Raw genomic sequence first — 26,638 nt, 5'->3', positions numbered from 1 at the left:
CACTCCCATTTTTCTCGGGGAAAACATAAGACGAATCACTAGCTCAGAATATGTGCTGGTCCTTGGGGCTGACTGCCAAATAGTTCTGGATTCCTCCCCCATCGCCCAGCAGCTTTTGGGGCCCAATGGAGAGCTACCTTCCTGGCCCCCTCCTGTCGGAGGAAACGTCTGACTGCTTCCGGTCAGTGAGAAACGATGGCGGTCACGTCTAGCCTGGAGTGTTTCATTGTCAGTGCCAGCCCCTCCAGAACACTTTTGTCCCCTTTCAGCATGGTGGTGACCGGCTGGGGGCGGCTCGACTTCCTGAGTTACTACTTTAATGGGTCGTGACTCTCTGCCGACCCCCAAGTGATACGGAAAACGCACAGGAGCGTTGGGTGGAGCCGCTGAGATGTGAGGGTTGTTTGTTACTGCAGCATTGTCTGGCCTATTCTGACTGATCCAGAATGCAGGAAAGAGAAGGTAAGAAGAAAGTCTGAGGAAGTATGCAGAAGGGAAGTAAATTTGAGTCAAGTCTGAATGCGGGGAAAACGAATTTACCAGGAAAGCATAGTAGGGCTGCCTTGCTTCTCAGAGATCCCATGTGAGGTGTGTGATCATAAATTTAAAGTGACAGTCTACGGCCATGCCACCCTGAACAAGCCCGATCCCGTCTGATCTCAGAAGCTAAGCAGGGTTGGGCCTGGTTAGTACTTGGATGGGAGACCACCTAGGAAGACCAGGTGCTGTAGGCGTAAAAAAATAAAAAATAAGGGATTGTAAGCTGACAAGGCCCTTGCAATCTGTGAGGTCAATCAAGGGTTGCCGCGCCTCAATAAACAAACAAACAAACAAACAAACAAATAAATAGAATTTAGAGTGACAAAGAGCAGAGTTATATGGCGCACCACTACGGACTGTCACAGAGACTGTAAGAGAGCTGTTCGGAATTTGTAACTTCTATACCTCATTTACCCCAATTGGAAAACAAAAACAGAAACATCCCACTTTCTGTTTACATAGCTCATGAAGGAAGCAATAGAATCTAGTAAGCGAGAGAAGGAACATTCTGGAGCCATGAGCAGTAACTAATTTTATCACTAAAATAATAAAAATTTTATTCTCTGAGCGAGTCCCCAAGGCCTCAGTATAACCTGAAGCATATCTAACTAGCAGCGATAATTAAGAAGGAAATTTCTCCGTACTTTAACAATTAAGTGTTATTTTAATATAATATATAGTCTTTAATATGATATAGTAAGGAGAAGTAAAGTAATGCCCAGGAACTTTGTTTTAGAACACACTCCTTCCGGGGCAGAGAGAGGTAGAAGACAGGAAGTAACACACACGTGCTTACACGACAGGAAGTAACACATGCGTGCTTACACGACAGGAAGTAACACACGCGTGCATACACGACAGGAAGTAACACGCGTGCATACACGACAGGAAGTAACACACGCGTGCATACACGTACTCATACGACTCCAGCTGCTACTGTTCAGTATCTCCTGGGGCTGGAGACTACAGAAAATGTGTTTAACACGGGGGAACTGTGATGCTAAGGACCTGGGAAAGGCACATAACCACATGAGCATCCCGTGTAAACACCCTGGCGTTAAAAACAGCATTCTAAAAATCAAACAGTAATAATGACACGGGAAAGCATTCGAAAAAAATTTTTTTCACTGGTAACTCGTGGCCCTTTCCCCACTGACCAACCACATCTGCTTCTTTCCCTACAGGCCTCAGGGGCCCAGCGTTCACCCGCAAGGTCGGCTCCTTCCCCCACCCCTCTACCTGGCAGGGCCTCCTCATCCTCCAGGTCACTTTCTCAAAGAATCCTCCTCTGAGTCTCCACACTCCACGAGGGAGCCCCCGTCATCATTCATCACACACCTGACTTCTCTTTCACAGCACTTACCAATCGGTAACTACAGAGTTGTTGGAACTATTGTGCGTTTCATAATCTCTCCTACAAGACTGCAATCTCCTAAAAGAAGTTAGCTCTTTTTATTCTCCATTATAACCCGGCACTTGGCTCCAGTATATAACCGGCTCGAGATTTCTTTATAAGAATTTTTTTAAAAAGCTTTAACGCTGATGGAAACAGATTAGCGAGTGTCTGGACTGGGGTGGGAAATAAAACTGACTGCAGAGGCCCGAGGAATCTTTTGGGGGTGCTGGAAATGTTCTAAAACTGCTATGGGGATGGCTGTGCAATCGCGAATTTACCAAAAATTACTGAATTGTACAGTTTTATAAGATGAATTGATGGTATGTAAATCGGACATACATAGAGTTTATCGGTAAATGGCTTTAAAAAAGAAGACCGATACGTTTGAACACAAAAAATTTTCAACTTTTACATAAAAAGAATTATAAAATCAAAAGGCAAACACTAAACGAAAAAAATATTTGCAATCTATACGGCAGAAATGGGCTTAATATTCTTAATAAAAGAAACATTCCAAATTTAAATACATATACACACATAAATCTATACGTATATATACACCCATAGAAAAATTCACTTAAATGAATAATGAAGGCTCTTCAATATAGAAACAATTTAACTGCACCAAAGTCAAAAAAATTATAAATATAATTTACATTGAGTTAATTTAGTTTTGCCTATTAAATTTGCAAAAAAAATTTATCATAATAATACACACTGCTGGTGAGTGCAAAATCAAATATTCTGATAGTCTGCAATTAGAAATGCCAATTATTATAACTCTGCTTAAGGCCAACTGGACAAAATCTATCGAAACCTAATATGTTCACATCTTTTCATCTAGTTATTCTACTTCTAAGACTTCATCATAGGGAAATTGAGAAATCTGTCAAGATTATAAGGATATTCATCATACTGTTATTTATAATGATTTATAGAAACTGAAAACCACCAAGACGCTCGACAGGAGGTCAGAGGGGAAACTGGTCTGTATGTGATGAAGTACTAGACTAACACGTGTGAGAATTTTCATACTGTTTTATGAAAAATGTAAGTAAAAAACGACTGTTATATGAGAAATTAGTAACAAGATATTTACACAACAGGATCCTAGTTTCATAAAATGAAAAAAAATGTAGATATGTAAATATTCACAGAAAAAAATGAGTGGGAGAAAAATAAGGCGAAAAGTGAACGTGGGTATAATTTCAATTTTCTTCTTTAGATATCTGTATGTTCTTCAAATTTTCAAAAATAAATGTATAATATTTTTAAAATCAGGAAAAAGAGATTGCATTCAAGAATTTAAGTTCGTTTCATGGCATTTCTCATGTTTACCAGGACATTCTTTTTGATGACCCTAAATTTGCAAAATTTTTCCATTTTTCTGCTCTGGTACTATTGAAATCTGACTTGGAATGTTGCTCAACGCTCTAGGAAATTTCGATTTGACCACAATGAATACAAATAATAATAATTGGCTAATTTTGTCACTACGTCAAAAAAAGTGCAAGAGAAAAAAAACCCTAAACCTAAATGCCCTCTCTTATTATTTATTAAGTAATTAGATTAGTGCCAGATACATAAAAGGCCAGGAAGAGTTTGTTAAATTTTTCTTTAAAGAGAACAGCAAGTAACTCTGGAAAAGAGCTGAACATTAAATAATTTAATATGAACTCACTCTGTCACACAAATAAGTTCACTTTCCATTTTGGACAGGTACATGTAGAACATCAGATATCGCACAATAATTTGGAACAGCTGTTGGCAGATTTCCAAATATGTTAAAATTTTTTTTCATTTAATCCCATTAAAGTTTTTCCACGGAGTATATAGTCATGCAATTATATTAATAGTTGTCTGGTCACATAATATATTTCTTGAGATCTATAAAAGATTCTCTGACATAAATGACGATTATATAGTTTAATAAGCATTTGGAAAGGTATTTTAGATGTAAACTGCCAACATGTCAGGCCTTTATCAATGGCTGAAAGATGTGGGATGCTAGGTTCTCTGGAGCATAGGCTTTATTTTCCACCTATTTTAAACCATTATATAAAAATCCTACCTCTTCCTCTCATATCAAGGGATGCTTCTTCTAAAAGGACTTCATCATATGGAGAAGTCAGACACGGCGTTGAATGAATAAAATACCAGTTTACAAGAGACTCACTAAAAAGAAGCCTAATGGATCTCAACTTTCAGTAGAGTGAAATAAAATTTAAAATCTTCAAATGGGTTAGGAAACGTCCTTTATTTATAAGTGCTGGGATACTCTGATTTCAAAGGAGTATATTTCTAATATGGCTTTTAACAGATTTTGCTGGTAACATTTTATATTTTGCACTCTATCGAAATTTGCACTATTTCAGTCATATTTTCTACATAATTTTCGCTGTAAAATGCTTATGACTTGGCAGCCATCCCCTGACAAATGGGCTATGTATTTATCTGGCCCCTGAGTCTTGTGGTAACATACGGTTTACTACAAAGCAATACGAAGATGTTTTTTCATTCATTCATTCAGTAGTTCTTTTTCGTGGTATATTTAAAACTTATAGAATATCCACTATGTACTAGACACTGTATAAAGTGTTATAAATACAATGATAAAAACGAGTCAGGTCCTGTTTTGTAGTTTAATAGGAAAGAGAGAAATATAAACCAACAGTTAGAGAAATACTTATCACAGAAGTACGAATATACTGCTATGGGAGGCGGGAAGAAATGATGAAGGAAGGAATCTGCAAAGTCCTTGTTTGCTGAATACATAGTTACCCAGCACGAACGATTTGCAAAGCACTGGGGGCTGGCAAGACAGAGGGAGAGAAACTTCTAGAAGCTCTCCAGGAGCTCATGTTTACAGATACAGTATACGAATATACATAGCTTACAATGTATATAGTACTTTTATCTATCTATCTATCTATCTATCTATTTATTTATTTAGTAAAATATATAGTATTTTAGATTGTGATAAGTGCTATGGAGAAAAATTAACCCAAGTAAGTCAGGCATGCGTGCCGGGGTGAACGGTACCATCTTACCCAGGATGGTCAGAGAGGGCCCCTCAGATCAGATGATACCCGAGCAGAGGAATGCAAGAAATGAGGATAGAAACCCTCCAGATACCTGGGAGCAGCAGAGTTCAGGGCCGAGGGAACATTACGTGCAAAGGCCTTGGGGCAGGAGCCGGAGCTTGAAGTGGATGTGAGGTCCTAGGATTTTACTCTGAACAAGCTGGGGAGCGACCTAAGAGCGAGCGAGAGAGTGTAACGGGCTGATTTATGTTTTAAAAAGAGCCCTGCAGATGCCGTGTTAAAACAGACCGGACATAGGAGCGAGAGAAGGTGGGAGGCTGCAGCGGCCGTGGCTCCCGCGTAAGTGGCAGAGGTGGTGAGAAGTGGTTAGGTTTTGAATATTTCTGGCAGAAAATCAGGCGGGATTTCCTGGTATCTTCACAGAAGAGGAAGTATTTAAGCAGGGTCTTTAAGGGGGAGGAGATGCTCACCAGACAGCAAAGGGAATGACGAAACAGGAGGCATGACAGACAGCACGGAGGATGAAGGGGCCCGGCGAACTCAGGCGCAGCAAGAAGCTGTGTGACAGGAGTTTAGGGTCAGGCACCAGAGTGAGGCGCCGGGGAGAGATCGGACCAGGGCGGTGGTCAGTGGCCTCGTGGGATGTGCGAGCTTTGCCTTAAGGGGCAAGAGACCCCCAGCGAACCGTATAGAGCAAGGGGTGACAAGTCAGACGTGTTTACAGGAACACAATTCTCCTGGCCCCTGGGGAGCACGCGAGGAACACCCGTCGGGGGAATGTTAAAACTGCCGGTGGGAGACGGTCAGTGAGGGGCTGACCTGAGATAGTGTCTGTGGAACTGGAGGAAAGAAACCCCTCGGGAGACTCTGACGAGGTGGCGCTGCCGGTGCCCAGAGACCGCAGGAGGGAGGCAGGCGACGGGGGACGCTGGCGACAGCTGGACTGGCGGACTGGAAGGCGAAGGCCAGGGCAACGCTGCTAGCGGGGAGAGCGCACAGGAGGGTTCCTGTGAAAGGGACCCTCACGAAAAAGTCGGTCGCTCCCTGTCACACGTGGGCCCCAAACCCGCGCATGTCTCCCAAAGTCACAGCCGGTGTCCTCGTCCCAGAGCCATGTCCCTGCCTGACCAGGGTGTCGCGCTGCGGTCTCGTCTCCTACCCTCCCCAGCTCTCCCGCTTCGCTCCGGATGTGTCCCCCTCGGATGCTTCCCTCCAACGTAGCTTGGAGGCTCTGCTGTTCCCTACGCCCAGAACATTCTTCCCGCAGGTATCTGCATGGCCTGCTCCTGCACCTCCGTGAGGTCTTTGAGCCAAGGTCGCTCCAGGACAGCCTTCTGCAACCGCCCATTTGCAAGGCCCCACCAACACTGGTTTCCTGCCCCATCACCTGCTTAATTTATCTCTGCACTCGCTGTCCCTCTGACATTTTTTTCTATTATTTTTTTTTAACGTCTCCCTCTCTCTCTCCTATTTTTAAATTTCAACCCCCTTCCTCTCTCTGCCCCGCAAGAAATAAACTCAAAGAAGACAGGAATCTGTTGTTGTTTTTTGCAAATTCATCTTGAGTGCCTAAAACCTGGCACAGAGTCGGGGGAGCTAAATACATTTGCTTAATTGAGTAATACGGATCACGTGCACGAGATGTACCTGCCAGACTTTTAGGTAGAGCCACCCAGGAGGCGGTTGGAACTGGAGCACTATGGGTCACAAGGGAGAGCAGGGATGGAGACAGAGGTTTGGGATCGTCGGGATAAAGGCAAAGAAATCCCAGAAGCACTATGAGGGAAGGAGCCCAGCAGTTCAGCATTCAGACCCTGGAGCCAGAAGCCTGGACTCCAATCTTGGTCTTGACGTTTCTTGCGTATAAATCTGGAACAAGGCCTGAAGCCTCTCTGTGCCTCGGTGTCCTCATCTCTAAAATGGGGTTTTAACAGGGGGTTGTGGTAAGATGTAAAGCACTGAGAACAGGAGGAGCTGGCACATGGGAGTACGTGAGAACTGAAAGCGAGGGGGAACGCGGGGAAGGGCGGCATTTTCTCTGGACAAGAGGGCGACGTCCGTGTCCTGGAAGCCAGAGCGTGTTTCCCGGCTGATCTAGTTTCCCCGTTTCCTTACGCTCTGCGGTGAACCAACAGCGGTCCTCTCTGCTTCTCTGCTTTGAGGCTGTTGCTGTTCTTGTTTTATTTGTTTCCTCTACAGTCTCGTCGAAGGAAATCAAAGAACTTCTCTGAAGGTGTTTTGAATTTGAGCATGGTATACTGGGAGGCATATAGCATAGCAGATAGAGCACGGCCCTTAGAATCAGATGCATATGGGCTTTTTTCCCCAGCTCTGCCGCTCCGATATGGAATCGAGTCTCTCCTGGTTTCTACGACAGCAATGATGGTATCTACAGCTCAAGCACCTGAAGAGGAGGAGGTGCTGAATGGATGATGTCATTGTGAGGACGAATTGTGAGAGTGTTCATTAAACACGGAGCACAGGCCCCGGCAGCCTGAACAAACACGCCCAGTAAGGAGGCTGGGTCGAGCCTTGATTTTACGATCGGCATGCCTGTGGCGAAGGCCTGTTTAAGGGACCAGTGTCAGGTCTGAACTTTCTATGTCTCTCTGTCACCAAAAAGCATTTTCACTTCAGAACGGATTACTTTCCTAAGGTTTTGCTGAAGCACTAAGGCTTCGTATGAGGTACACTTAGAGCGAGTAGATGTTGCTATCAGGTTTGTTGTGGGTCTTGGAAAATAATAGAGGTGCCTTATGGTTGCTCTGTTTGCATTTGAGTCTTTTTTTATTCCCCAGTGTGTGGCTGGCTCCGAGCACAGAGGGCTGATAACTGTCCGTGTTTAATTCTTCATATACTACTTTCCCCATACAGAAGCTGACATGGCTTAGCGGCTGCCTTAAAACAATGTACCAGAAGGCTTATACCTATAAAAATGTTAGTGAGGATTTTAGAACTGATTGCCTGTTGTGGGCTTACCTGTTTTAAGGGTACTCCTTAAAATTATATTTTCCTGATTACAAAAGAATACATATTCATATGAGATAATTTGGAAAACGAGACAAGCTCAAAGGAGAAAGCCCTACCACTCTGAGATATAACATTTCTGTGTGAATCCTGCAAATCTTTCCAGATGTCTCCTCCATGGAAGGAGTGTCTGTGTGTGACAATGACATTCGGATGACACTGAACATTATTATATAACTTGCTTTTTAAGTTAACTAATACATCCATTCATTTATTCATTCAGTCGAGCAAACCAAACACCTACTAGGTGCCAGGTACTGTACAAAGGATAGAGGATGAAGGAGACGAGCATATATATATATATATATAAAATCGTCACGGTAAACAGGGAGGTGCTGACAAAGGCAGCAGGAAGCACGGCAGGTGCACGTGAGAGGGAGCAGAAGCGGCTGCCCGGGCCACAGCGGTGTCAGGAGAGCACCCTACAGGAGGTGACGCGGAAGCTGCTACTAACAGGCAACACGGAAGTTCCTCAAGGAAAGACGGAGGAGGCAGGTCAGCACAGGGTGTCACGGGAAGGCCCTGAAGACGAAACTGCACGGCTAGTCGCGTCCTGTGAAAACCCGGTGTGGGCGACAAGGGGACCGCGTAGGGGCGACGGGCCTGGACGTGCGGGAGCCAGGCAACGAGCAGCCGCTGCGGGGTCTGGAGCAGGGGGCGGACGTGCTCCGCTTTATGTCCTGGTTAGAAAATGTACTGCAGCTTTAAGGATTAAGACAGAGGGGCAAAGAGGAAAGAAAACTTGAGCGAGTCGTAAAAAGGCAGTGACGCTCCAACGAGAATGGAGGTGGAGAGGCCGGGATCCTAGGGGGCCGAGCACCTTCTTTCCCTTCTTCCGTCCACGGACTGGGAATCAGCCGGAGGAACAAAGATGTGGCCCAGCTCCTCTACCCCGAGAGCTTACACTCTGGTAGCACAGAATGGGTGAAAATGCACAAGTCCTGCGTGGCCGGCACGCCTTCCCCTGTTTCTCTGGGAGCAGGACCCCTGTCACCCTCGGGAACTCCATCCATCTCTGTGTCACAGCCCCGTAGTCTGAGTAGGGACGGTCACATCCCAATGCTCCTCCAACAGCAGGGGTAGGAACTAGGCATCTCACTCACAACGAGTGGGTCTGGGACGGCCAACAAGATCACTCCCAGGGAAAGGGGACAGAACAAGGAACCAGAAAAAAGAAACCACTGCCTTCTTCTAAGATCCCATATGGTCTTCGCGACCACATACCCCGTGGGCTGTCGGAGCCCTCCTGGGTTTCCAGGTGAGAGCCCATCCAGGTTGATGTCACGCAGAGGAGAGCCAAGCCAGGAAGCAGAGAAAAACAGTGATCGGACGACACTTTCGAGAAGCTGGAGTCAGCCAAGTGCTCCCAGACATCTAAGTTAAGTCAATAAACTCATCCTTTCCCACAGGGAGTTTCTTTGGGTTTTTGTCACTTGTAATTGAAAGAGTGCCGACTACTTCAGGGAGGGGGACGCAGAATCCCGTTAAGTGCAGCACAACGTGACGGGTACAGTAGAGGTATCTGTAAGATGCGAGTGGCACGGAGGAGAGGGCAGTCAACTCCACTCGGAGGTAAGTCGAGGTAGCTCACACAGGACCTGATGTTTACGTGAATCTTGAAGAATTGACTCACCTGGCAACAGGATATTCTATGCAGAAGAAATAGAATGAGCAGAGGCAAGGAAGTACGGAAGCACGTGGAATGTTCGGGGGTGACGGGGAGACAGTCCGCTATGGAAAAGCACTGAGTTCACAGCAGAAAGCAGACTGTGAAGGAACTGATACGTTCTGTGGGTGATGAGACCATTTCCCTTCTCATTTAACCTCTCCAGACCACAGCTGCTTCATGGGTAAACTTCATGGGTAGATCAAAACGAATCACTACAAATTGATCAAAGTATTCAAAGACCTTACCTGCTGGTAGAATTCTTCATCTTTGGGGGTCAGATAAGGAAGCCAAGTGTCTTCAAGCTCTTCAAGAAGCCTCAGTTTCTGTTTTAAAATGATAATAATTATAGGTGACTGATTATAAAGTGACCCGAAATATAAGATAATCTCTTATTTTTCCAATAAGAGAATAGCAAAACAAAAATGTAGCCGACCTGAATGTATAAACTTGCAGAGATAGAAATTAGTCAAATGGTCAATCATAAAACGTATTAATTTAATTAGATGCATTAAACTACGCATTGTAGAAATAATGATTTTATTCCCTCTCATGTTTCCTGAAACAATTTGATTCACTCTTGAACGTATCTTTAACATCGGGGTCTTTTTCATCACTAGAACCGCCTTCTGAGTCATCCAATACAGTTTTCCGGAGCCAAGCTTCCTGTCTGTAGGATCCGCTGGAGATGGAGCAGGTTTTGAATACTTCCGTGATACCATCACTGGAAATACCAAACCAAGCTATAAGTACCCATGTGCATAACATCAAGATGCGTGGAATATTTATTCATCCTGTAAACCTTTATTTGAGACCCTTACTTACATTATTACTTTTCTTAAGTGATCTTTCATTGCTAGAATACTTATTAAATCTGTGATAATCATCTTTGTTTCCTTTCCTTTTTCAATTATATGAAGAAATCTTTTTAAGCATCCACAGCTAGCACTGTCTGAAGCTATTTAAAGATACTGTCTTCCCAAATACGGATATTCCCTGCTTTCTAAGAGTTCACATTACATCACTTCGCTTCTACAATGACCTACATTAGTACCTGTTTTCGTGAACCATAAGAAATCCGAAGAGGGTTTTCGCCTTTAAGAAAAAAGGCAAAAAGCAAAAATACTGTTCAGAGTTTGTTTCTCAGTGAGCTGTTATAGAGGCAGTGGCACCCCAGCAGCGGGAGGGGCCCCGCCCAGCTCCTTCCCCAGAAACCACACTCAGCATCTCAGCACCCAGCCGCCCTGGCCTTGAGCTGTCTGTGAGCATCTGTGCTTTGTCTCAATTTACCTTGTGCATCGATTAGCGAGATGAGCCTAAGGTATCAGAAAAGCCTAAGACAGCTCGTAAGTGTTACGCTTAGTGGAGAACTGAATGGAGTTAGCGTTTTGATCATGAAGGAATAATGACATTGTGTGTGCAATGCATCTGCCTGCATCCACCACATGTGCTATTGACACACAGCAAGAAAGAATCTTGAAGGCTGCCGGTTTCTATTGGTTTGTTTAGTAGCAAAGCGGTCTCTTCCAGTCGGTACCCAGAAATGGATAAAATGGAAAGCCTGTTGCTTGAGTAGATTGATGGGTGTACAAAGCGTAATGTTCCATTATCTTACATTTAAGGAGACATCAGTCTTTTTAATAAGTGAAACTATACTATACTTACATTATTTCTACTTTACACATCATTCCTGCTTTTACTATATGTCAGCGTTATTTTAGGTTTTATGTGTTATTTGGTATGACTTGGTAGGTTATTTTGGGGGGTCTAAGGAGGCTCGAAAATTGTTCCACATAAGTTAATGGTAACTGTCTATTCCCTTTACGCTATTTCAGCTTGAGTTTTCATAGAAAAGCTCTACTTTCAGATAGCGGGGCAAACCTGTACTGCCACGCTGCTCAAACAGTGTACGCGAGGTCCCCACGTTACAAAGTACGTTGTAAGGAATCAAATACACATCAGGTGGTGCCTTCCTTCCGAAGGATTATTTTTCAAAGGTATCTGACCTTTCATTCAAATACATATATACTATGTGTGTGTGTGTGTGTGTGTGTGTATACATGGCATATAAATGGCATATGTGTGTGTACACAGACACACATACACATTGAAATTACATAGCATAAAAATTTTCTGAAAGAAAAATGGAAAAGGCAGAAACTATTGATTTTCCAATAAAACTGCAATAAAATGTGTACTCAGGCTGCTGGCAGCCACTGGCAGACCTTGGAGAGGATTAGGAAATGGTGTGCCTCGTTCTGGGCTGAGGCAGCCCTGCTCCGAGGGGCCTGGCTCGGTGAACACGACTGGATTTCAGCCCCCACCTACTCCAAGGAGCACTGTCCTCATGCAGTGAACCACCTGCTCAACCAGACACGGTGGCCCTGAGCACGTCCTCCCCCACCCGGGAAAGCAGACTTCTCCCACTAAACCATCCCAGAGTAGCCCAGAGCAACCTTTGGGCAGAACTCAAATTCTTTCTGGATCTGTTGTATAATCATCGACAGTCAATAAAGCAAATAGGAATAGAGCCCCAGCAACCAGCTAAACTAAGAGGCAAGACAGGAAATTCTACTCTTACAATATTCTAGTCCGTTTCTTGAATGAAAGCTTTCTGCTTTGACTATACGTATTTTCTCATCTATAATAAGACTGGCTTACCAGGTAAACTATAATCAATTTTCCTCTACGAAGTACCTATAAATACTAACACAAACCATTAGTTTTGATAAATCACTGATGAAGTGGTTTACCTATTTTCAACATCAGCCATTATTTAGGACATAGAACGAACTAATGATACTTCCATGCATATACCTACATATTCATGCATTCCATCACAAATTTAATCAAAATCTACACTTCCATTTTTACTTCAAGCTCAAGAAAGCCTGTATTGTCCTATGAATCTTTACCAGTCATTTTTACAGACAGAATATTTGAAAGCCCCTCCACCAGAATTTAACCCATTGCTAAAGCCTCGAATAACTCAAATGCACACGGTATCTCAAACTCTGAAATGCCTCCTCTTTACACACACCACCTTAAAATCTCGTCAGAGGTCCATAACGCTAACCTGTGTATAAGAAGGAGATTCCCAAAGGTAGATTCCCATAAGGAATTACATATTCCACTCTGACCGGATTAAAAAGCAACAGACCTGTCCTACAAATCGACAAGCACCAGCGAGGCTGAAATTCTGTTTATGATTAATACTTTAGCAAAAGTATCATAAAACCAACCACTTCTCAGCTCAGTGGAGGTCCAGTGTATCAAACAGGTATAAAACATTGGAATTTGGCTCTACTGAAAGGATGAAATTCTACAAGAATGTTCCTACTAAAGAGCGAGCAGAATTTAATGGTCTTCCTCCATAGGGAATTTTAACTTTTAATACCATAAGCATCATTATATCCATAGGAGAGGAGAGAATGGAGGGTCAGGAAATCGCTCAGCTTGAGAACAGGTGACATCTGCTCTGCACGTCAGCATTCACAATCTGAAATTTTACCAATTAAATAACAAGATCAATTGTAAGTAACCATATTTATCCATTTAAAAAAGACTTCTGGTTATATTTACTTTGGTAAAAGCAATCAGGAATCAACATTAGATTGAATTAGTAGTTTATGAACATCACACATTTCTTAAAAATTAAGATTGCCCTATAAAAAGGCAAAGTCCCTCTGGGCACAGCTATGGAGAAGCAAGCCCTCTCGTACTCAGGCATACAAAATAGTAGAATACCGATGGAGGGCAATGGATGATTCCTATCAAAATTCAAATGCATTTCCCCTTTGATCCAGAACTCCTACTTCCAAGGATTTTTTCTACAGGTATACTGCACCATGCTCAGGAGAATGCATGCACAAGCTAACTCACTGGATCACATTTATAGCACAAAAGCTTGGAGACATACTAAAAACCGCTTAACCGTACACTTTCAAAGGGTGGATTTTATGGCATGTAAATTGTATGTTAACTAAACAAAAAGATGAGAAGCAATTCAAGCGTTCATCCACAGAGGAGGGGTAATAAACCACGGTACGTCCACACGATCAAATGTACACAAAGCAATAGTAAACGAGAACGAGGAAGCTCCTGTCAGTGAAATAAAAAGCTCTCTAGGACTTATCGGGATGTAAAAGCCCAGGGACAGAACATCTGCTTGTATCTGCATACAGAAACATAAAGGAAGGTGACAAACTATTCATGTGGTCATCTGTCAGGGGCAGAGGTGGCAAATGACTAGAAGGCCACCAGGGGTGGAACAGGACTATTTAAAATACTCCGTTTCATACTGTTTTGCTTTTGAACTAAGTAAACATATTGCCTATTCAACATATTACTTATTATCAACTCAAACATATTACCCATTAATTCTTGACGTGGAATTCAGTTATAAAATGAAGAGGCTTCTTTGGCTTTAAGAAATTGCACACTTTTGTGATGTACAATGATGTATCTGAGGGGCACACTAAAGAGTGAAGAGGGAAAGAAACAGCTCTGACAATTTTTTTGTCAAACGCCGACCGGCCGGTAAACACACACATTACAACGCACTCTGCAGCGGAGGCAGCTGGCGCCTGTGGTTGCTGCTCAGATCTGGTCAACTGGGGCTCTCCAGCCTGATGTACAAATGGACCCACACAGCTGGGCCCTGCAGAACACTGCTCTGCTCATGCGCTTCTTTGCTGTTACACTCGTGTCAAATACAGCAAGCTGCTCACAAGTGCCACAAAGGAACGCGAGGACTCAAGTCTTTGAATAAGAAAAATTCTCAGCTCTTAGCTCTACAAACTTTGCTGAAACTCCGTTAGACATACGTTGGAACCTCTCCAACTATCCTCCAAGTCTCTTTAATGTTCTCTCGCTCCTTTTCGAAAATCTGTTGTCTCTTTATGCTACATCCAGAGTGAATTCCTCAGTACTCTCTTCCATTTCACCAACTCTCTTTTTAACTGTATCAGGTCTAAAATTCATCCCATCGATTGAGGTTATTTTTTTTCTATGACTAGATATTTTATTCCCAAATTTTGTAAATGGCTCTTTGTTCATGGATAGCTAGATGCTCCTGTTCTATTTCTGCATATTTGGGGGCATTATTAAATTTCATTTTTATCACTGTGATGTCTTCACTTATCCCTTTGAATTTCCTGCACATGCTTATTTTAGTCTTTGACTTTTCTGCAAAAATCTCATCTGTAATGAATTTTTGTTTTCACCGTTGATTGTGTTAGCTATCTTCACTAGCATTTACTCTCTTCAAGTATTTTGATATTTTGTTTTGAAGGTTCATTCTGAGTGGACAACTTTTTGTCTTTGCTTTCTCTCCCCTCCTCTCTCTCCATCTTTGCTCATCTTCTCCCGCACAGTGTTTCAGCAGGTGCCTCCCCCAGGATCCGCATACCGCCAGGCTAGGACACAGCCTCGTAAAATGCTGATTCAAAGCATCGCCATCTCTCCCCGACTCCTCCACGATCAGACCGCTTCGGTTCCTATTCTTGAAGGTCTATCTATCTTATTCTGTCCCTCGAAACCCATATAAAGCTATTTCCCCAACAGGATTGTTTTTTTTCAGTCTCCTTTAATGAGAAGTACAACTTCGCCTCCGCCCGTGGCCTCGTTCTGATCCCATTTCAAGTGGTAAACTGTCACTCTCCATCATCCCGTAGGACCTAAACTCACGTCGCTATTTTTTTGTTTGTTTCTTTCTTTCTTTCCACACTTGGCAGGACTACTGTTTCAATCCAGCTTATGCCTTCTTAATTCTCTTTGTGGCTCACGACAACATCCTGTCTGCAAGTCCAACTATGACTCTTTTCTTACCTTCTATTCTTTTAATGTGTTATCGGTCAGTGATACGTGTTTGGAGCAGAAGGCATACACAATTGTGAGCTTACTGCGCCATCTGACAAGAAAGCACAGATGATTTCTTTGTGATAAAAATTCTCAGCAGGAGAGTCACTAGGTCAAAGGTATATTCTATTAAGACTCTTGATTCATATTGTGAAATTGCCCTCAAGGAAAACGGTATCCATTTCATGCCCATCAATAGACAATACCCATTTCTTCATATACTCACACACCAGTTATTATCAAACGTTTAAATCTTTGGCAAGTCGTTAAATGAAAACGAGTTCACTCTCACCTTCTTTAACTGTTAATCAGGTTGAGTAACTTTTCATGCATTAACTGTCATTTGCAGGCACTCTCCTGTGAAATTTCTGTTCATATCTTCTGTCCTCTTTGTGCTGAGGTATCTATCTTTTCCAGATTTAAATCTAAGAATCTACACTTTGTGCCCATGGGAAGACAATGAATCTCTTTTATTATGAGCAACTTTTTGACAAATTAATTAGTTCCTGGTGGAGCTCGTGTCTCTTGCGTGAAGCTAGAACGCTCTGTTTTCCAGCACTTATAAAATGTCCCCCCGAAGACATCACCTTTCACTACAGTTCATACTTCGCCAAGATTTCCACAAAGTAGCCATAGCATTCCTTGATCTCATAAATTACTATTTCAATGGAAATTTTTTTAAATAAGTAAAATAAATCATGGGTACGAAATATATACTTTAGCTCTTCGGATGATAATTTGAGTATTAAAACCTATTTGAGACAAATAGGTTTTAATACTCAAATTATCATCCGAAGAGCTAACTTGATCTTAAGTTCCCACCTACAGTCATCAAGTTTAAGACTACAGTGCAAGTTTCAAAAGGAAAAGAAAGTTTCCTGAAAATTTTCTATGATGAAAGCAGCTAACCAGGATCTAAAAAGAAGTAAAGGTTAGGGGTTGACTGTGAAAAGGACTGATACTTTGGGAGAAGGGCAGTTTCCACATCGGAAGAATATACTATTAGCCCCAAAGCAGTTAAGTGAACACAAGAGCAAGGGCGATACCATTCCAAAGCAGGAAAGAGGGAGAACCAATTCACTGAAACTCCTTCACCTTCGCACCTGTGTTCTAGTTCCAAGAACCCAATAACACACCCCTGACATTTTCCGAGAGGTGAAAAATTCGCCTCTTGTCCACACCCGGTGAGATGAAAAAGTCAAATTCTCTCAATCAGACTCCAATCTTCCGGGAACTTTCCACCCTGAAATGTTACACCTCAGTAGCCTACTCGAAGGTCAGAGAACAGAGCTCCATGAGATGTCACCATGTGTCTTGCCCAGCTCAGCATGACTATGATCGAACCAAGAAGTACTTTCCTGCTAGCAGGCCAATTGCGAATAATAACACTTGAGACCGGTAGGATTTGACTTCCTTGTGATTTCACAAAGCTTGAAGCATTACACCGGGATCAAACAAGCTGCCATGGGAAGGCAGATGTACATGACGTGGCAGAAAAGACATCAGTAAGTGACCTCGGTGGCTGTCCATTTACTCATCCTCAGCTCTCTACTGTCCCTCTCCGGCTCTCTGCTGCTTCCACAACTAGTGCTGCATAATCAGACATTAAATACTTCCCCTTGTGTAGCCCCAACTGAATTATACAAGGCATGATACGGTACTTTCAAAACAACGAAACTTCCTTCACTGCCGACACAGCTATGTCAACTATTAGTTTTGCTTAGCTATAATGAAAGTTAAAGAAAAATACCTAGGTGAAGAAGTTATTTAATAACTACTTTAGAGGTTTATAATACAGAGGAGATATTTCTTTTCGTTTTCATTTATCTTTTCCCAGGATTCCAGAAAGTCAATACATACTCTTTATTATCACAATTTCTTGATTGAGGCATTGAGCAAAACTCTTTAACTTCATCAGCATGTGTTTAATCTTATTTCAATATGTGCATTTTATGTTCTGAAGTTCCCTCTTCTAATTATATCACTAATGAAAACTTACCATTGCTGGCTTGTCTGGTAAAAAGTGAATAATAATTAAAGAAGTACAAATTAGTAGCTGATAGATGGTCACAGGGGTGGGGAGCACGGCCTAGGGAATGCAGTCGGCAGTAATGTCATGGCTGGGTGTAGAGCCAGAGGGAAGATAGAGTAATCAGGGGGATCATCTCACAAACTATATAAGTGTCTAATCAATGTATTCCTGAAACTAATACTAAAATAAAATAAAATGCTAAAAAAAAAAAGTGAATAATAATATTAATAAAGTTACTCTTCTTCGAATATGCCGAGGCTTGCAATCTAATCTATCACATGTAGAATTTCATGACGCTAGGAAATACAAACACTCCGATCTGAGATACAATAACCAGAGGACCAGACTTTCCACTTAGCTATTCAGATTTTAACTGCAGATGTACAGATACCTCTTTAAGTGGCCTCCAACTGCAAGGGGAAAAAAGCAGGACGAAGCCTAAAACGATTAGGCCCTAGAATCAGACCTTATAGGTTCGGATACTGCCTCTTCTTATTACCAGCGGTGTAACCTTGAGTAAATAACCTCCCTGTGCCTTGGTTTCCCCAGCTGTAAAACAGACTCAGAAATCATACTTACCTCACAGGGCTGTTATGAAGATTAAATTATATGAGTAAAGAGACAAATGGGTATGCAATTCCTGTAATAAAACAAACACCATTAAGTGTTCAAAACACTTGATTTCAGTATCTGTGTTAATAAAGTTTTAAAATAGACTGAAAAAAACTAACAATTTTGTCTGCCCCACTTCTGCCCACCTTCCTGAGGCCGTGTGCCGATCACCACAATTCTATTTTACATCGGCGAGCAAGCTCTTCCTCTCCCTAAGTATGTTCTCTTCATCCTTTAATCCTGCCACCTTAAAGATTGTTAGTTAATTAACTCAGTAATTAAACTCTTCCTTAGATTTTCTTACTCTACTACTACCATCCCTCTGAGTCCTCTCTTTCCCTCCGAAACTTCCCGAAGAACAATTTAAGATAAATACCCAGAATTCCTACTGTGTTTGCTCGCCCCGGACCCCCTATCTGATCTGGCTTCTACCGCTGCCATTCTACCAAAACGATTCCTCCCAAAGTCCATGACCGACTCTGCTTGCTAAAACACAGCATCAGCCCTTGGTCACTGGGAAAGAACTGGACAGCTAACCTGCATTGCTCTCAGTCAGAACCTCCTTTTCCCTGGGTTTCTATAACATCCTCTCCCTTTTATGCTTCTAGCCTGTGCTCCGGCCTCCTCTGTCCATTTGAGGTCTTTCTTCCTCTGCCTTTACTACTCTTCTTCCACTCCTCGCTCTACGAAACAATCTTCCTTTAGGCAATCTCATCTTAAAATGACTTCCTTGCAGGTAACACTCAAACCCTCATCTCCAGCCCAAACCTACATTTAAAACGGTCTCCAGGATATTACAGCATGAAAGTCCCCACCAGCACCTGAGATTCAATAAGCCCCAAATCAAAGTTAACAGCTTCCTTTCCTAACTTCCTGAAGTCTGTTTCTTCTGTTTTTAATCTTTAATGTCACCAGCCGGACTAACAATGTTGGAGTTCTGTTCCCCTGCTGCTTCTCACGCATTTCATTCATGTTTACTGACTGTAAGAGGCACTTTTATCTATGCTAACTCTTTCAATCGTTACAAAGATCTTATGAGGATGAGGCAGAAATCATTATTCCCATTTGAATGAAGTAGAAACCAAGACTTAACACAGACAAAAAGCCTGGTTCAGGATCACGGAGCTAGTAAATGTTGGAGTCGGGATTAGAAGTCATGTGTTTTATCTACAAAGCCCAGGCTGCTTGTGACAACACATGGGGAATGTCTGTAAACCTGCATATTCCAGCCACAGCCTCTCCTTAGAGCCCGGTCTCAAGGAGACAACGGTGACCATGACAGGTACATCGAGACAGATATTCCTGCCTTCACGGTACTTGATACATGGTAGAAGTGTCAGACAAATTAAACAAGCAAACTATAATCGAACGCAGGAAGTTCTATGATATAGGAAGCAAAGAGTTCTACAGCACCTTATGTAAAAGATAGGACAGGGAGCTCCTGAAGGCTTTCAGATGGCAGAAGAAGTGACATCTGAGCTGAGAACTAAAACATCAGTAGGTAGGTGCCAGCCAAGCAGAGGGAAAGGTGGTCAAAGTGATCCAGAGATACTATTTCACAGCCATTAGGAGGGATATTAAAAAGAAAAACAAACAAACAAACAAAAAAAAAAACAGAAAATAACAAGTGTTGGCATGAATGTGGAGAAACCAGGACCTGCATATCATTGAGGGGAATGTGAAATGATGTAGTCACTATGGAAGACAGTATGGTCATTCTTCAAAATAAAAACTGAATAACCGTATTATCCAGCAATTTCGTTTCTAGGTATACACCCAAAAGAACTGAAAAGTGGGTCTCAAAGAGATATGTGTACACGCATTTTCATAGCAACATTATTCACAACGGCCAAAAGATGGAAGCAACCCAAGTGCCCACCAACGAACGAACGGATAAAACAAAACGTGGCGTACTCATCCAACAGAATAGATTCATTCTTAAAAAGGAAATCCTGACACATACTATAACGTGAATAAAGCTTGAACACTATTCTGAGTGACATAAGTCGGTCACGAAAGGACAAATTGCCTGATTCCACTTATATGAGGGACCAAGAACGGCTCGATTCATAGAGACAAAGCTGAAAGGCGGTTCCAGGGGCGGGAAAGGGAGAAAACTGGGAAGTCAGCGTTTAATGGGTACAGAGTGTCCGTGTAGGATGATAAAAAAAGTTCTGGAGCTGGACGGTGGTGATGGGTGCGCAAGAGCGTGGATGTACTTAGCCACTGAAACGCACATAAAAACAGGTTAGATAGTACATTTCATGTTATGTGTATTTTACTACAATTTAAAAAACAAAAATGCATTCCAGACACTATCAAGAGTACACGTGAAAGTCAGAAAGCGAAAAAGAGGACAGAGAATCTAAAGAAATGCCAAAGTTTAGGGAGTCTGGGGAGAAAAGACCACAAACACACACACACAGTTGACGTGAGTCTAAACTACATGTGACCTTAAGTGTCTGAGGTCTATTCTCCAAACAGAGTGACCGTGTATGATTTTTTGGCATCATGGAATTAGACCAGAAAAAAACGTTAACCGTTGCCTAATCAGAAATGAGACTCTTCTCCAGCATCGAAGTCAGGAAACTTTCATCAGGCTCCAAGGGAACTGTGAAGTTTTTCTAGGCTGAGGCTGCAGAGGAATCTCACTCATAGAAAGTTTAAACCAGGGGCTCCACGACTCTGAAAAGACAAGCAGGACTTGTTGCTTTTGGAGAACCACCTCGCTCGTTGGGGGGTGGGGGGACGCTTCTGCCTGTGTTCTCTGGGTATTCTGTAGCTCCTGAGCTCATGTTGCACGTCATGACAGCTCTGCTTGCTAGTTAGATTACAGGCGAGGTTAAGCCAGTGGTTCCATTGCGAGGATGCCTCTCTCATCCGGAAAATTCACTTCGGGCTAAGATCTGGCACACCGAGTCCTTGCTTAGAGAATGTCTGTATGTTCGTATGCACGTAAATGAGCATACACGTACGCATAGATCTGTATTTATCTAAATGAGCACATACAGACAAAACACAGGTAATAATAGTTTTAAGGTGCACAACACAACCGATTTTATAAAGCTTTCATCGCTGCAATGTATTACAGCTTTACGAATGTACTACAGTTTTAAACTAAAATATTTCATTTCCAAAATGAAATCTGGCATGGGATTAATTTATTCGAACACCTGGTTCTTATTACTCACACGATATGTTTGGGTGGGAAAAGACCATGCATTGGCACACTTACTGATAGAGCACCGTGTACGTCCAGGTAGAAGACACATACCCAAGGCCTCCCTGCTCCCCAGGAAACTAATGAAGTACCGGTACCAAGAAGACAGGGAAATAGCGGTAGAGGGTGAGCAGAATAAGATCGATTCTGTATCAAAAGCAGAACAGCACGTAATTAGAGGTGAAAAGGATGGGAAGTAAAAAGTAAAGAAAGAGCGAAGATGAAAGAGAAAGAATTTACAGACTTTAGTTAAGATTCAAATCTGAAGAAGACGCGTCACATTATGATTTCTCAGGAACCAGTGCAGTTCACTCCTGATTCGGCGTATGTGTCCTATAAATGCTAACACAACATTGCTTGATGAGAAAGAAGTGTGGCCCATTGTGCTTCTGGTTGATCTTCACATCCATTCTGCTAAACCAAAGCTTGGCATTGCTGAATACACACAATTTTTGCATTAAGGGAAGGAGGGAGACTTGGGTGGGACAGGAAGCGAAGGAGCCAGCTCTGGAATTACCCAATCACATGAAATCAGCATAACACATCCGTGGATTTGCTCTGTCATAAACCAGCAGCAATGAATAATTCAGCGTCCTCGGCTGGTCTGAACCACCACCACCCACCATGGAGTCTGCTCTCATTTGCCTTCTCTCTGATATCATATTTTTTGGCTTGATTTAACTATAATTTCACTTGACTCACCTAGTCTGCGAGGGACACACTACATGGTCTAAGATGAAAGATGTTTATACGATTAGTTTAATATACCAGACTTGCAGATGAGATAAAATAGGCGGGGGCGGGGGGGAGGGTGCGGAGAAACTCAAAAGCTTAGGAAAAAAATTCACCTGCCAACATCGTATTAATCTCATCCGTTCTTACCACCATCATTCCCTTTCTGTTCAACACTGTCTCAAATTTAATCTGCCGAAACTACAGGAGTCAGCCAGTTTTCTCCTGCAGACAGCAATTCCTCCGAAACCTAACGCAACAGAAAGTTAAAATTATTTTTAATTATAGTTGCTCGATTTTCCTTGGGCCAACAGGCACAGGTCTAACTTCGTGTTTAACGTCAGGCAAACCCGAGTTGCTTTACGTATGGAATGTGTAGTAGTCGATGACCTCTATCCGGGGTCGCTTCCAAGGTGATCTTAGGACTGCCGAAGTCAAAATGAACTAGACAAAATCGGCTGCATTTTCCACTAAGACGAAGCCCTTGTCCCGCTTTGCCTCTTCCAACAGCATTAGCGTTGTTTCACCTGACTTTCTACCTCTGATCCAGGGTGACGGGGTGGGGAGCAGGCTCCTCCACAGAGACACAGGTTGAAAGGAACACCTGTCTCGGAGACGGAAGGTGTAGACTGTTTATGATGACGTTTCTACAGAAGCAGGGCTTGAGTCTCACGTGGCCTCTCCCCACATCTTGTTCCAATGCCAGGTCGGGAATAACCGGCTTAAAGTTAACGGATTCAGGGGCCCAGCTATTAGCACTGCAGTTTGCTTTTACATCCTCTCACTCTGTTTCTGACTGTCACCTATTATAACTTCCCAGTAACAGGGACTATCCAAGTGGATCACCGAATTCGCCACAGCCAGAAAGAATACAGAATAATAAAGCAGACATTCTAAATGCGTAACTGACACTTGTGTTTATAAGAAAGCATATTATCTCATAAACTAGATTTGAGATAATCTCTTCTGAATCCTATTTCGTTCAAGAGCCAGAGTTGAATTTTCTAATTTTTTTTTTTTTCCCCATCATCTGATCTGCCAAAAGATACACAGTGTGCACTGCCATTCTGCCTTAAATCCACACGGTCAAAAATGCCTGGAACCACAGAAGAGCACCACCCTGCGCAGCACACGCAGCCCGCTTTCTCCTCTCGGACTCCCCATACTTCAAAACCATTAGTTTTCTCAGTTATGGCTCAGAATCTCAAAATCCAACAAACACTTTTCAAAGAAGGTTCGTCGTGAAAGGAGAGTTGGGGGGAAAGAGACTGTGTGTGTATCAACTTCCTCATGCAACTCTTCGAGACCTCTGAACAATTTTTCTACTCCGAAAGACATTGCAAATCCATCCACTTCTCTCCACCTCCACTGCTACCTGCTTGGGGCAGGCCACCATCACCTCCTACCTATAAGGCCCCAACAGCCTCCTTCTGGTCTTCCTCCAGCCCTCTACTACGGTTTATTTTCCAAATCACTCAGAGCAACCTGTTTTTAAAAAGTAGATCAGAGCGTGTCATTCCCTTGCCTAAAGCCTTCTACCTTCTTAACGGGCTCCAGCCCCTTCTCATGAGCCAGTCTCTGCCTACCTTTCCAAGTCACAGCAAGTCTCCCCATGATTCACCATTCTCCACTCATGTTCTTTCTGTTCCTTAAATAAGAGTTTTCCCTCTAGCTTTGTGAGAACGTCTCCTTCTCATCAATCTACCCCCAAACCAGCCCAATCCTGGCCATCCTATCAAAACCAGCACACTCACTCCAGTTACTCTCTACCAAAAACTGTTTGTTTATTTGCCTTCTTTTCTGTCTGTCTCTCCCACTAGACTGTAAGCTCCGTGAAAGCAGAGATCAAGCACATCTTCCTTTCTTCTTTCATTCAGTAATGATTTTGTGTCTACTTTGTGCAAGGCATTATTCTAGTATTAGGATGAATTATTAAACCAACGACACGAAATCCCTCTCCTGGCGTGGGGCCACCCCGCTCTGTTCACCTCTGGATCCCCAGTACCCAGTTGCTTCTCGACAGATAGTTACTGAATGAATGAAACACTGTGGTGATGATGCGATCCTCAAGCTTGTGCTTCAACAAGCCTTTTAAAAATGTTTTCATTAAACCAATCAAGTCACTAATGAATGAAATCTATTGAGACCGGTCGCACACACGTAAGTAATATAGAGTCTCCGATAATGTCAAAAACCATAGCTCTGACATAAGTATTCAGAGCTGAGTATTGTCCAAAGTCTACTCAGTATGTATCATTCCTATCAGAACAACACTTTGCTAACCTCGTTTACAGTTTCTCATAAATTACGACCCCTCCCCACGTCTCCCAGCTCTCCAGTCCCCACCTTGACAGAGCTAACTGAGTTCACTGCCACAGTTTTGAAGCAAATTTAATATGTGTGAACATATCTGTAATATCCGAATTCTCACTCCATAGATAGTCCAGTTTTTTTTTTCTTTAGTTCGGTTTTGTTTTTTTTTAACATAAGGAACATTATTTATCAAGTCCATGGCTGGTAATGAAACCTACTTGGCAATTACCTGTTAAATTTGTCACACCCAATTTAGCACTTCAAGAAATTGTAGTCAGTAAAGCCCAAATGTGAAATCATTTAAGCTCCTCTCTTTTTTGCTGGTAGGTGCCCCGAGTCCCACCCAGAGGAGCCTATCACGCCAACAACTTGACAGCTCACCTATTTTCAGATCCGCTCAGATATGCCTGTCTTTCTGCCAAGTCAAGGAAGAGGAATCCTGGAAAACCACAAACAAATCCATATCCCTTGTTCCACAAAAATTATTCACTCTTGAAAATCACCGTGTAGGCAAACCCATACTCAAGGTACATGCTGAATCTAGTCAAAGAGCTAATCCGCACACAGGAAAGATACAAGGAGAGCCAAATGGGGCTCTTAGCGGTTCAGGGGTTATTTGTTTGATGTTTCATGTTCATTTATCTACATGACTTCAAGGAGTTTTCAGAGTATAAGTAATGCAGACAGTAAACACACAATTTCAATGTGCAGAGCTCCCTGGAACGGAAACACGTACTGAAAAGAACATAAGAATCTTTGAAGAAGAGGAAGGTCCGGTTTCTAAGACCAAGTGCCCGTGCTCGACACTCATAAAGCAGAGGTCTCTAGCTGACCCGGGCCGCTCACTACACCTGCCTGTGGAGTTACTGTTTTTCAGTACAGCTTCCAGTGCCCACCCAAGCCCGGCTGATTCAGAATCTCCCAGAGTGGGGTCTGGACACCTGTGTGCACGTCATTTCTAGAGTCCCTGAGGTGAAGTGGTCATCAACCGTATTTAAAAAACGACTGATCTACAAAACCTAAAACCAGAAGTCCAATGCCATCGGAAGCCGAGCACTTACATGAGCAAAGCGGGTGAGGAAGACACAGGAAGTAAGGCAGCACGCATTCAAATTAAAAAAAAAAAAACGAAAAAAGAAAAAATACTGCAGGTCAAATCTGGTCCCCTGCTCTGGATTTTGCTATTTTTGAATCTAGACTATAACTTCTTGAAGCGAGGCACTGCATCTCATTCATTTCTGTGCCAGGTAGCGCATCTGAAGTGCAGGAGCTTTAACCAGTGTTTGCTAAATCCCTGAAAAACATGAGATGAAATGCCCACTCTTCCGACACTATTAAGAGAACGGCCAGGGGAATGCCGCCTCATTCGTAGATTCGACCAAAACTGATCACACACCTACTACGTAGAAGGCTCTAAGGATACTGACTTGAATAAAATAGGCAGGATTCCTGTCCGCATGGGCTTTCCATCTGGGGAGGAAGGAGGAAGAGACGGGGAATAAACATTCGTAAATAAATAAGTCGATTTCAGACAGTGATGTTATTCAGCACTAAAACGGCTGCATTTAGTCTCGCAGGTTAAACCACACAGAAGTCAGTGGAAGTTACTGGTTTCCGAGGAGCCGAAGAATATTCACTTGATGGGGGACGGAAGGGGAGTACAGGCTGAGAGTTCCATGCCCTGAGCTCTGTACCAGCTGAGTGACCTTGGACCAATCACTTAATCCATCTGGAGGAAGTAGATTAAATGATCTCGAAGACTTTCTAACCCTAAGATTTTTATATTCTATAGTAAAGACGCATCAGCAAAATTTCACATTCGGTGACAGCCATGCCCAATCTAGTGTCCAAATACTTGCGGTACCATCCCTCAAGGGTTGGCTCTTGACATTTACACATTATTATAAACTGAAAATATTTTCCAAGCATTTCATGAGTCCACCTCTACAGTTTACCTAAGGCAAAACCACAGGCTCAGATATTTATTGCCACAGTGCAATGTTACTGGCATGCTCAGACTAAGTTATGAAGCTGGCACTGTCACACACGCCCGAGGGCAAAGGAAACCGAATATCAAGTTCAAGGTGATTAAGGAATCCAGAAATTAGTTAAATTCCCTCATTCAACAAACATTAATAAGAGACTGCAAGAAGCCAAGCACTAATCTAGTTCTTAAGGGAAAACACACACACACACA

General features: G+C 42.8%; 1 protein-coding gene and 1 non-coding gene across 10 annotated transcripts in view; one reads left to right on the top strand and one right to left on the bottom strand.

The window, feature by feature from the left end:
- The window catches only part of FTO (FTO alpha-ketoglutarate dependent dioxygenase), a 325,863-nt gene that overhangs the window by 235,293 nt on the left and 63,932 nt on the right, over window positions 1-26,638 (bottom strand). For all 9 annotated transcript variants that reach the window (XM_039880895.1, XM_039880891.1, XM_039880896.1 and 6 more), the window contains exon 3: window positions 9,922-9,999. In XM_039880895.1, coding sequence (XP_039736829.1) covers window positions 9,922-9,999 — 78 coding nt within the window. The remainder of the gene's footprint in view (window positions 1-9,921; window positions 10,000-26,638) is intronic.
- On the top strand, window positions 616-734 carry LOC120617440 (5S ribosomal RNA). The gene has a single exon (XR_005656921.1). It is a non-coding gene; the product is annotated as a 5S ribosomal RNA (ribosomal RNA).

The sequence above is a fragment of the Pteropus medius genome, unplaced genomic scaffold (assembly GCF_902729225.1).
Source record: "Pteropus medius unplaced genomic scaffold, Ma_sr-lr_union100, whole genome shotgun sequence".
NCBI lineage: Eukaryota > Metazoa > Chordata > Mammalia > Chiroptera > Pteropodidae > Pteropus > Pteropus medius.
The sequence above is the reverse complement of the archived record's forward strand: the minus strand, read 5'-3'. Positions and strand labels throughout refer to the sequence as shown.